General features: G+C 35.3%; 1 protein-coding gene across 2 annotated transcripts in view; it reads right to left on the bottom strand.

The window, feature by feature from the left end:
* Positions 1 to 12,917, bottom strand: part of Mdga2 (MAM domain containing glycosylphosphatidylinositol anchor 2) — an 883,696-nt gene that overhangs the window by 37,759 nt on the left and 833,020 nt on the right. For both annotated transcript variants that reach the window (XM_004638774.2, XM_004638776.2), the window contains exon 11: positions 3,642 to 3,819. In XM_004638774.2, the coding sequence (XP_004638831.1) occupies positions 3,642 to 3,819 (178 nt within the window). The remainder of the gene's footprint in view (positions 1 to 3,641; positions 3,820 to 12,917) is intronic.

Raw genomic sequence — 12,917 nt, 5'->3', positions numbered from 1 at the left:
CTCTCTCTCTCTCTCTCTCTCTCTCTCTCTCTCTCTCTCTCTCTCTCTCTCATTTAGTACACAGCCTCACCACACAGAGCGGACTCCTAATGATCCTTCTGTGTTCAGCCTCCCAAGCGCTAGGATTACAGGTCCACGGCACCACGCCCGGTCTCCCAGCGTGCCCTGGGGCCATGTCCCGCACAGCACACCGTGGATTGAACCCGGGCCGCTGAGTCTGCCTAAGCAGTAGAATTTCTTACAATAAGTCTATGGTATGTTGTTAAGGCATCCCAAGCAGATTGATACAGTGAGCACACATCTTGAAAGCATACGTCAGCAAAAATTTGATTCAGTAAAAGTAATTTTATTACAATGTTTAATTATTAGTATGCATACTGAAAAATGAAAAGGCAATTAAAAATCTTAGAAATGCAATTGAAATCTATTTGCCACATCTTTTTAAATTTTAGTTTATTGTCTCAGAATTTTCAGTAAAAACTATCGAGCTTATGAATATTTTAAATGTTACTTTAAGGAAAGTCTAACCCTTTAAGAAAGAAACAAACATCCACTGTCACAGAGAATGAATTCTAGTTCTCGTTAAGCTTTTAAATTTTATAGTTGGTTTGCAAGACACCAAGACTTCTCTCATCCTAAAACTTTCATCATTTAAAGGATAGATATTAATGAACACTCTCAAATTAACCCACTATTAAGTAATTTATAATTTTACAATAGAGACAGAAAACACAAAGTTTAGATAATAAGTATTATTATTATTATTATTATTATTATTATTATTATTTTGTATTTTAGGAACAGGTCTACAGGGTGCTCAGGGTCTCACTACTAGACAGGATTCTTAGTGATCCTCCTGTTTACAGCCTCCCAAATGCTGGGATTACAGGCGCGCACCACCACGTCCAGTCTCAATTGCCATCTCAGGGCGCCCCAGGGCCAGAGCTGGCACTGCATTAAGCCATATTATGTAAAACTCTAAAATCTTAGAAAATCTATCCAGCAATGTCTAGTTACATAATGGAATCAGGAAACTGAGTTTAATAACACTTCTTGGTTAATTTTTAGAATACTAATATAAAACCTCATATATTTGAAAGGGCCATATTTTTAAAAGATATGCCATGATTTTAATGTTTTTATATTTACCACTTTGTCATCTACAAATATTGTACTCTGTATTTTATATCTTTTTGTTTTTTTTTTTTTTTTTTTTTTTCCTTTTTTTGTACTGGGAATCAATCAGTACCTTGCACTTTCCAGGCAGGTGCAATGTCCCTGAGCCACATCCCCATCCCTACGTCTTAATTTTTTCACACAACTGAACACAGACACAAACAACTTTAATGAGTTTTAATAGCTTGTCTTCACTTTTCAGGTTTGGTCGTATTCACTGCATCACCTTTCACTAGACAAAATATAGTTAACACTAAACAAAATGCAGAACTTCAGCTGTAAAAAAGCATTCCATTATCTTTATACTCAACCACTGTTAAATATATGATGAAAAAGAATGATATTCCATTAAAGAATCAAAGAATCATGAAATATGAGGTGAGATCAAAATACAAAGTGGATGTTTAAATTGTAATAACATACAGTTAAGGATCACCTGTCATTACTCTACTCTTGTTTCAAACAAAGTGTCCCTTCACTCTTCTTACTTTCTGAAGTAGTTTTGAAAGTCTTCCTTTATGAGTAACTTTAGCTGCAAAGTCATGGCTTTTTCAGTGTCCTGAATGGATTCAAACCATTGAACTTTCATGGTCATTTTGACTTTGAGGAAAAGCCAGAAGTCTTCTGGTTCTAGATCCAGTGAATAAGGTGAATGGGGACAAACCATAATTTGTTTATGAGCCCGATTTTACATTGGATGGCATTTGGCACAGTATTCACTAAATTCTTGATTGTACCTTGATCATCCAAAGGAGAGCCTCCAGAACTGCCTGAGAAAGCGTCAAGAATGATAGGATAAGTGTGTTTGTAGAAATGAGGCATAGTTTAAGGTGAATAAATGGTGTTGTGTCTTTCACTGAAATAATTTTTAATTGAAATATGCCCTGCATTTAAAATTTTTAAAATCAATTAATTGATTGATACAGAGTACTTCTTTACAGGTCTGATTTGTAGTCATCCTACTGTCTCAGCCTCCCCTGTGCTGGGATTACAGGCTTGCACTACCACTCCCAGTTTTGGCAAACAGCACTGCGAGAACAAGTTTCTGAGGCCTGCACGGTATGTGCTACCAGGCATCAAACCCAGGTCTTCGTGCTTGCCAGGCAGGTGCTCAGACCACTGCCCTATCTTCTTAATAGCCCCTCCCTGCATTTTTTGATCATCCTTAATATTTCCTCAGTGATTAATTCACACCTGATACATATAATGAAAACTCTAGAGGTGGGTAGTATCTTTAAATAGTATAATACTAAAATGCATGCAAAGTTCAACTTATAAAGTACTTGAAGTCTTTAATAGACATTAAAATGATAAGACATCTTATTATTCTTGTTCTTTGAACACAAAGTCCCAGAAGAAAGTTTTAGATCAAAATTTTACCTTATTCTGCTCAAACTGGACTTTCAAATATCAAATATATATGTAATATATATAGTTTATAAAAGCAGAGTATCACTAAGACATGGAGATGTTTTTCATATCAGTATTTTAAGCATAATGATCATAGTCACCCTCACAACCAACAAAAAACCAGCAATTAAGATGTCCTTCAGTAGGTGAATAAGTAAACCATGAAACATTGACACAAGGTACTAGTAGCTAAGAAGAGGAAATGAGCACAAAGGACACAGGAGAGAGAACGACAAAGGACTTGGTAGAGAGAATCTTAACTATGTACTGTTATTTAAGCAAATTAAACCTCAAAATACTACATTCTACTTAATTTCAATTGTGTAACATTGAAAGGGGAAACTACAGATAAAGACTGCGAAGTCAGTGGATGCAAAGACTGGGGAGGGCGGGAGAGAGAGACAGTGTGCAGGGACTTTTGTGACATGGTGAAGCTTCAGTGTGATACTGAAATGGTGAAATAATATGATACCTAAATAACTATATAGCATAAATAATGAAGTCTAATGTAAGCTACCTTCTTTAATAATAATACATCACTATTCCTTAATCAATCATAACAAGCTGTCGCCCTAATGTAAGATTTTAATAATTGTAGAAATTACATTGGAATCAGGAAATTCTGGGCTCTTTGCCCAGAATTTAAAATTGCTCTAAGATCAAATGTACTGATTTTCTTAAAAATTGGAAGAATTTCATTATTCCTTCACTTCTTAATGGTATGGTTCAAAGTCATGAAACATTTGCGAAGATAACATGTGCACACATCTTGTATCCTAATGTGTGGAATGGCGGGAAGAAAAGCAACACTACACCATTGGGTAAACTCAACAGGAACAGCAGCACAGCACTAGGTCTCTAAGTTTGTAATCAAACATTTCAAATTACGATAACTTAGGCTTTCAGGTTTTCTTTGCTTATTAGGATCACTTGGCTGACAGTCCAGGAAACCAGCACATTACATTTTGCTTTAGATTTAAATTTGATAGATAGTTGCACACTGAGTATTTTATAGTTCAATATGCAGATAAATACATTTTAAAAAGTCTACTCACCACTATATTTGACAACACGAATTGTCGAATCTCCTTCACCGAATTTGGTGAGAGGAGTCAGGCGGACTTCATAAGGCTCTGGCTTAATGAGCTCGGTCAAGTTATGTGTAATTAATTCTCCCTTCTGTATATTCCCATTTATTTTGATCTCCTGTTCCCACCAACGCTGCTGTCCAGCCTGCAATAAAATCAGTCGCATAAGCATGTTCCCACTATGTCCTTCAGAGGTACTTACTGTGTTCTAAGACAACGGAAAAGCAACTTGGAAGCTTATGAAATGAGTATCTTATATAAGTACATTCAGATTTATGTGGAGCAATTAATTTCGTAGATCTTGATATAAGTGTCTAATTATTATAAGAAATTAATAAAAATTAACTTACAGGACACAACACATCACCTAATATTAACTGAAAGTCATGAAGTTCAAACAAGAACCACTTGATCTGGAGATTTAGAGATATATAAGTGTAACTGTTTCATTTAACTTAAAAAATATCATGTTACTGTTGAATACCTGAAATTTCTTTATTATGTATTTAAAAGCATGAACTATATACACAACAGTTTCGTGATATGATCGAAGCATTCAGGTTACAAAATATGATTGATTTCTTAACTTCTACAAGTTTATTGAAATGAGGGATAAACAATAAAATAGATATTTACTCTAAAATGATTTAAAAAGTCATAAATGCAGTAGACAACATTTTCAAAATTTCAAATGGAAATGGATCAAGAATAACAAAGAAGTGCAGGAAGGAACTTCTTCCCAGGCAATCAGAGAACACCTTTTCCAGAAGGCTGAGGGTTAGGAATTCGCCATTGGGTTTAGCAAGATGAAGACAAGGTAACTTTGAAGTAAGTAGTACCCATGGAGTAAGGAAGTTTGAGACTTGATTGGAAGAAGAGGCTTTAAACTGTTTTTCTTACACTACATGCATAATACTTAGACTAAAATTTGTACGAACAACTTAGGGAACAAATTATTGAGATCTTACTTAAAATAATCTAGAGATTTACAAAAGAAAACTGCTAAACTCTTCAGTTAAAAAAATTAAAGATGATTCAAGAAAGGAAAATTGCATATACAGAAATAAAATTCATCATTTTAGCTGTCATGTTACATTCACTTTAGTTTATTTTACAAGGCCAAAAGAATTGTCTAACATTAGGAAATTTATTAATACAGTTAACTGGAAAAAGAAAATATGTATTGAAATTTTCCATCTGAGGGCTGGCCAAATAGTTCGGTGGAATAAAGTGTCTGCACGTAGGTGCAGGGGTCAGGGGTTCAATCCCCTGGTCCCCCATGCCAGCCTCACCCCAAGGACAAGCTGAGAGGGCGATTGAGACTGGGCATGGTGGTGCATGCCTGTAATCCCAGCTCTTGGGAGGCTAAAACAGGTGGATCACTATGACTCTGATCTAGTAGTGAGACCCTTAACACTCTGTAGACCCTTCACTAAAATACAAAAAATAAAATAAAATAAAAATTCCATTTGATTGAGAAAAGTGCACATATTTAAGTGCTGCTTATAATGCAACTATTACTGGGATAAAATAGGAAATAATTTGAATCTAATAAATAAGACTGAACAAAACTCTATCAGATGTGTTATTAATAATACATTTGTATGCTTCAGTTATTTGTTTTGAAATTACAAATGAAAATAGAATACGAAATATTGTCAGTCAAAATTATAACAGTAAAATTAAGACTGCATGGTAATTATAAAAAAATAAATTTGTAGAGTTGTCTACATGCCCCTGTCTTTCTCTGTCTCTCTCTTTCTCTCTCTTCTACTCTTCTACCCCTTTATATTTGGCCTTCCCACCAATAAGTAGCTTTCTATATTGGGACTCATTCATCTCTTTGTAAGGAAGATTCATTTTAATGATTTTTGCATGCTAACTTCATGCATATAGTTCATTAGACTTAATAGGTGCTTCATATATTTGTTTGCTAGTATGAATTGTGATTTTTAAATTTTCAGCTATTTTGCTGCTTTATGCAACATTTTATCTTCCTTATTTTAGTAAAAATGTGCATTTATATATATATATATAACATATAGACATTACTTTTTATATAAATACATGAGTCTGCTACTTTTCATAACAAATATATGGTATCCCTGTTGATAGTGCTTATTTCATTTTATGTATTGATCAGGTGGTTTACAATTTTGTTCTTTGAGGTGTAGGACAAGTATGTATTCCTTTGTACATGCCCCTTTCTTCTGATGTGCTCCTGAGGGCATCACTTCTTTCACTTTGATTATGAACCCATTTGTTTTTCAGATTACAGTGAAGAACTTTTCTTCCTTGGGGTTTTCATTCTTATCCACATTGATCTCACCAAACTATTAAAAATTAAAATCTAGTTTGTCTGAGTTGGCGAACAGCTGTGAGCAAAAAGAGTTTGAGTAACAATTCCATTAATTTAGATTCCCATTTACCCATAGACTTTGTTGTTGTTGCTGTTTGTCTCTCTTTGGCTCTGTCTCTCTAATCTCGCCCTCTCTCTGTGTCTCTCTCTTTTTTCACACTCACAACATAGGCATATATGTACATATGCTTGTATGTGCTTGTGTATGTTTATAGCAGTTGAACATATGTATGTATATTGATGTAAACATTTTTACAGGTATGTTAATCCTAGTCATATAGCCCAAACTGATATATTTCTGGAAATGTAACACTCAAATTCATGTACAATTAATACACAATTACACACATGATAAGAAAATAATAGAAAAGAACAGCTGAAGTCCCATATAGAAATCTCTTGGGAGATTGCTGTCCACATAGAGACAGGAAAAATATGAGCCATAAAATTGCTTATGTATATGGAAAAAAGCATGTTATCTCATGTCTTATAGAGAAAAGTCACGCATTCTGATGATGATCAAATATTTAAATTTTAAAAGTAAATTGGAGAAAATAAAAATGTTTATCTTAATTTAAACATACAATGTATACATATACCAAAATATACTATGGTAGCCATAAATATTTACAATGCTATCCGCTTATGTATCAGTTTTAATTTAAAAATATTCAATCCAATTTTTAAAAAGCAACAGAAATCAGTTGGAAAAAATACAAAAGAATATAATTATGACCTTAGAGATTACACTGCTTTTTAAATGTGAAAGGAAGCATGAATCACAAAAGAGAAGATTGATAAATTAGCCAATTTTATATTTGAAATTATTACTAAGTCTAAAACTTCAAGTTAAAGATGTATTTTTAACAATGCTCCTTAATAAACTAACAAGAAAAATTCAAGTCAGATTTTTGAAAAAGATATTTGCAACTCATAAAGCTAAACCAGAATACATTGAAACTTCTATAATTTAAAAAGTAAAAGAACTCATTATAAAAATGAGCCACAAAATAAGAGTAGGTTTTATATAGATGATGAAATCCAATAATGCATTAATTACAAGAGCCTCAAGCTTACAATAAATAAATCAAAAAGGGAAATTAAAACCACAATATTGTTTTCTGCTGTCAGTTGAAATGTTAAAAATTGTAATAATATTAATATTTTCTGTAGATTAAAAAAACTGGGAATCTTTATGCATGTCAGAAAAAGAATAGTAGATGAGGGCGTTGATCAGGACTTCAGCCCACTTACAAGCTAATAAGCATGGCTGCAGTGGTGTCATGGGTAGGGTCCAGCAGAGCCCTGGAGGCCATCATGTAGCTGAAAAGGATGCATGACACAAGAGACATCATTAGCTGTTCCATAGTTTTGGTTCCCGCTGCCTCCAAAAGTTCCATGGGGTAACTGAGAAGCACCCAGAAGAATGGTGAATGTGTGTTGGTTGTATATCTCACTTCAGAGACCTTGATCATGAAAGGCATTATATTTTATAACTGACAGTAACCAAAGTTGTCCAGCCAATGTTCCTAAAAGAGAAAACTTTACTATACTGGGCATCAAATCTTCCACATACTGCCAAAGGAGCTACTATTTTCTAGAGATATTTGTTTTGCAACTTTACTGGATAGGTAAGTTGTAATAAATGGGGGAAATATCAGAGTGCTTTTGCACACCAAAGGAAGAAAGCTCTTGAAAAACTACATTTTAGAAATATTTCTCGGAATATGTCAACCGGCACAAGTTCGCAGAACAATCTAGCAATAAAAACAAGGTTACAATGTGAACAGGTAAACTCTTGTCCTTGGGCATAGGAGCATTTAAGTACAGAAAATGATCTAACATTCCTCAACAAGGCAGAAAAACCAAATTGTAGATTTCCCACAAAACAGAATGCAAAATGTAGTATGAAAAAGGAAGTTAAGGTACTTGTATCGATGTGGATGAAGTTCAGAAAGAAATATTGAGCTAAAATTGATCATGGAGCAGACATATTTCATTTGAACCCACACATTTTGAAGAGTAATATACAGTGAAAAAGAAATTATGATGAAGAGTAAACACTGACCTCAAGGTACTGGTGGTAGGGTTTAGGAAAGTGGTAGGAGGGGAATATATGCTTGACATTGTATACATGCCTACAATCCCAGCACTCAGAGTGACTGAGCTAAAAATCATGAGTTCAAGCTCAGCCTGGTCTCAATTTGCTGTGTCTCAAAATAAAGCTCAAAAGGGCTCTCTCACAGCTGGGTGAGAGCTTACTATCCAGCTTGATGTGACTGTACGTTGCCCAAAAGTCCTCCACAGTGTCAAACTTGGTAACCAGATGCAAGTTGTCATGCCAGGCCTGGCTGTGGTCATTCTTGAAGAACCACATAGCCCACGTGTTTTGCAGGGGGTGCAGTTCTAACTTGACCTACACTGGGCCTTCACTCCTGGTATTTCCCCTCTGAGACAATGGAGTCCTGGTCCTAGGAGACTTTGGAGCCCTCTCTCTTGTACACTTCCCCATCTCTGCCTTCTCTTGCTCTTTCTCCTCCTTCTTCACCCTGAGTCCACCCTCAGATTTAATCTCGGGGTAGAAGGTAGCCATGCTATGCTATATGACAGTGTGAAGGTCCTAGGTTCAAATCCAGATACATAAAATAAAAGAGAGAAAGAAAGAAATGAAATTATAATGGTTAATAAAGAGCCTAAGATTTTTGTTCTTTTAGAATTGTAATGGATATACAAAACATGATTATATTATTTTGTGCATGTCTGAAATATTTCTCTCTCTTAAAGGAGAGAAGCAAAGGATAAGAATAGAGACAGTCAACCCTGAATTTTCTTGGAACTCCTCCTCACTCGAATTCTAAGATAAGGCTCTCCCTTGTGCTGCTACCAACACCAGAAGTCTTGGCTACTATTTTTATGCACTTTCTCCTGAGTTGATGGTCCATGGGGGATTATATATGCTACACTTGATGCACTGGTTCCGGTGTTCTCAATTCAGGCATGCATAAATCACAGGAAGAACTTGTTAGAAACCAAAATTCCAAGTCCCACCTATGGAAATTATGCTTCTGGGAGGTCTGGAATGTAACTTTCATGAAGTTAAATCAGAGGCTCTGCTCTGCTCTGCCCGGCATCTCTTTCGACATCACTTTCTCCAGAGCAGTAGCTTCGCCTTCACCCTGGTAACGTGTATCTCAAAACAGGCAATTAAAAATAAAATAATCTACAGTATTTGAGTCTGCATTAGGTGTTAGTGACTTTGTGAACTGCACCATACCCTTTATAATGTTTAATCCACTGACACCTTAGAAGGGAGGAACTACCAGCTCTAACAAACAAGAAAATGAAGACAGAAGGAAACTTAGGTCACTCCAGTAACTACAGTGTTGTACATCTGCAGAAGGGCAGCTCCACAATTTATGAATATTAAAGTGACTCTCACTGACGTTACTTTCTTCTTCTCCCAAATTTAGTTGTTTTTACCAGATCCATCAGATGTTCAGCTATAATCCATGTACAGTATCATAGATTACTACTCAGAATCAGTTTCCAATTAATTTTTATTCTTATACTATCTTGACATTAATTTGATAGAATTATGGAATTCAATCCCATATCCATCCCAGTGTACTCATAGCTGGATTATGAAGAGTGCAGCTGGCAATCTAACTTAATGATAACAGTGTAGGCACTGAGTTTGCTGGTGTCTACAGTAAAATTTAGGTAAATTTTATATTGGTTAAAGGATATAAAACCCAATTCTACAGAAAAAAATATCTTTCATAATAACCATCACCGTAGTTAATACTAGATATTAATGTTTCTATTAATTCTAAATCTCCATAAAATAATTTAGTGGAAATAGAAATATTTTTCATAGTGTTTAGAGTTTAGATTTTTTAAGTATTAGCTAAAAGTGAATTGTTGGTGTTTCAAAAGATAGAGTAAAAATTTAAATTCACAGAGAAAAATCACGGGACAGGTACAATGGTCAAAATTATGATCAACCAAGAAGTTTGCTCTATAAAATTTCCTTTGAGAGGTGAGTTGGTTGGCAACCCATTTGGGACCCTTCTCGTCTCTCAAGAGCTCTTCCTATTCCCCATATCCCCATTTCTATTTCCCATTTCTTTTTGCCAATACATTTTCCTACTCTTAAAAATAATTTTAACTTACAAAACATAGAGAATTGTTTGGCATTTTACTATTATCTAAAGGTCCACACATTTTTATTAAGGTACAGCTTTTGGATGTTAATGGAAGTTTAATAACACTCAATGTTTGTAGTCCCTCCCAAGGGAGATGCTGTAGGCACTCCATTGTCATAATGAGATGTTCTACTCAAGTAATTTTAGTTCGTGGATATATTGATATTACAACATATTGCAAACTCCACAAAGTATATAACTTCATATGTATATTAACAAAGCAATAACTTTGATTCCAAGTCTTTAACTTAAAGCTGTAGTAAAAGCATATACTTCAGCAGTTGGAGGACTAAGCAATTAAATACCTCATATTGTGTATCAGTGAGCTGTGCAAACTGTAAAAATGGAAAACTACATGCAACAATCACACATACACAAAAGAAAGTGCAAACTTATTCCATATATTGAAGGTAGCACCACAGATCTCTCAGAGTATGTGGGACCCAAACCCTAACTACAGATGGCGGTCCCAGATCATGCCTATTCTCACGTTAATGTGAAAGTAATTGTTAAAATATTTTTTTTCATGTCAATTAAAAGCTCCTTGCCTTTTCCTAAGAGATATATGCCTTTAGTGTGACCTAAGGGGTAGACTTACAGTTTCCAAGTTCCCTACAAATTACTTTATCTTAAAAGAGGTAGTTTGCTGTTTTTATCATGGAGAATAATTAAAAAGCTATTGCTGAAAAGGCCCCAGGAGGAAAAAAAAAATCCCCTTAAATTTAAAAGAAGCAAAATTAGCTTCACAAGGTTAATCCAAAAGCCTGCAACAAGCTTTAAAATGTGAAAGTAAAAACAAAGCTTGAATCTTTTCCTTTTCCTTTAGTCTGGGAGGCTTTCTCAGCACCATCGTTGTCTCAGTTACTTTTCCCTCTTTGCTGGGACAAAACACTCAACACTCAAAATTATGGAAGGAAATGTTTATTTAGCTCACAGTTTGTGGAGGTTTCAGTCCATAAAACAACTGGCTATAAGACAGCATGGCACACGGCAGAAGGCAGCAGTTCATGGAAAACAGCAACAGCAACAATGGAAGAGCAGGAGCAGCTGAAGCAGAGCACAAGGCTTTCTCCCTTTCTTAGATTGCATTCCGGCTGTCTGCCAAAGGCCAAGCGTAGCACTCACACCCTAATTGCAGTGTTGGATCATAAATTAATCTCCAACTCTAGAAGACTGCCTCACTGTGCTGCATGAGGTTTTGGGGGAACAACTAGACACAAACCATAACAGTCATGAATTGCACTGAAAAGTACTAGGTAAAAAAAGGGGGCCAGGGAGATAGCTCGGTGGCTTAAGTGCCTACCTGGCAAGCATAAGGTCCTGAGTTCAATCCCTGGTACCAAAAGAAAAAAAAAGAAGAAGTACTAGGTAATTGAGAATCTAAAAGAGAAGAGGTGCTGCATCTACTATAATGCATGTAAGTGTGATTATTGCACTTGTTTTAATATAACCATATAAGAGAATTTTTTTAATTTAGAGTTACGTTTATAAATTGGAAACTAAAAAAATCAATTAATACAACAACAGGTAAAAAATATCATTTATGCATTTACAAGGTTCATGACTATAGTTATATAACCATGTAAGAGAATTATTAATGCAACTTTATTTTAGCAAACAACTATTTGTGTTTACTGGCCACACTGCTAGTAAATACAATAGCTGTTGTCAAATCTCTAGCTATTTTAGAGCTCAAATACTGCATCTTATGGGGATCCCACATAATGTAAATTCACTGATGTGATACTTTTATGATTTAAAATCAAATTGCCTTATAGGCTTAAATAAAAGGTGGCATGAATACGTGCATCTATTTACATAATTTTCTTCCTTCATTAACACAGTCTTGATTTTTATCTTTGTTAGAGTCTTGTGATAAGACTCAGCTTGGATGCTAACAGAAAAATATTTTTATCATTATCGACACCTTTAGAATCGGATGTGTCTCTGTTAGTTACACAGATATTATTAGTTTCTGTCATGTCTCTTTGCTTAACTAGCATTCACTGAAAGTCAGCTGGAATTTTTTTTTTCTTTCTTTTTTGTGTATAGAATATTTGGAAATTATGATTCTGGAAGGTTTGGAATAATATTATAATATGAAATTCAGGCACACAAGTAGGTTCTATTCTATAGCAAGTCAAGAAAGTATGGACTTTATAGCTACCAATTTGATTCACTTAAAAAATACTCTAGTGCCTGCAGTATAGTTCAGTGGACTAAGTGCATGCTTAGGCAAGCACAGGGGCCCGGGTTCAACCCCCAGCACCGCATGCCACACTGGGCGTGCTGAGCTGGCGATGGAATCTGGGCGTGGTGGTGCATGCCTGTAATCCCAGCACTAGGAAGGCAAAACTCAGGAGGATCACTGTGAGTGCAAGCTGCATAGTGAGATCCTGCACACACACACACACACACACACACACACACACACACACACCCTTAAAACATACTCTAGTTTTTTAATTTGGATTTTACCTTTATCCTGATAATGGAAATCTATTTCTTACCAATTTAAATTAACTCAGTAAGTTTAACATGTGAGCCTGCTAAAATCTTGTTTTAAGTTCAGTCACTTAGTAGAGAGAGCACTACCTGGACAAGGAAGATGGGTCAAGGGCAGAGCTGACACATTCCACATTTTATGGGCTTCCTGGGACGGTGGTAGAAGGGATGTCC

Source organism: Octodon degus, unplaced genomic scaffold, assembly GCF_000260255.1.
Source record: "Octodon degus isolate 3935 unplaced genomic scaffold, OctDeg1.0 scaffold00102, whole genome shotgun sequence".
Lineage (NCBI taxonomy): Eukaryota > Metazoa > Chordata > Mammalia > Rodentia > Octodontidae > Octodon > Octodon degus.
The sequence above is the reverse complement of the archived record's forward strand: the minus strand, read 5'-3'. Positions and strand labels throughout refer to the sequence as shown.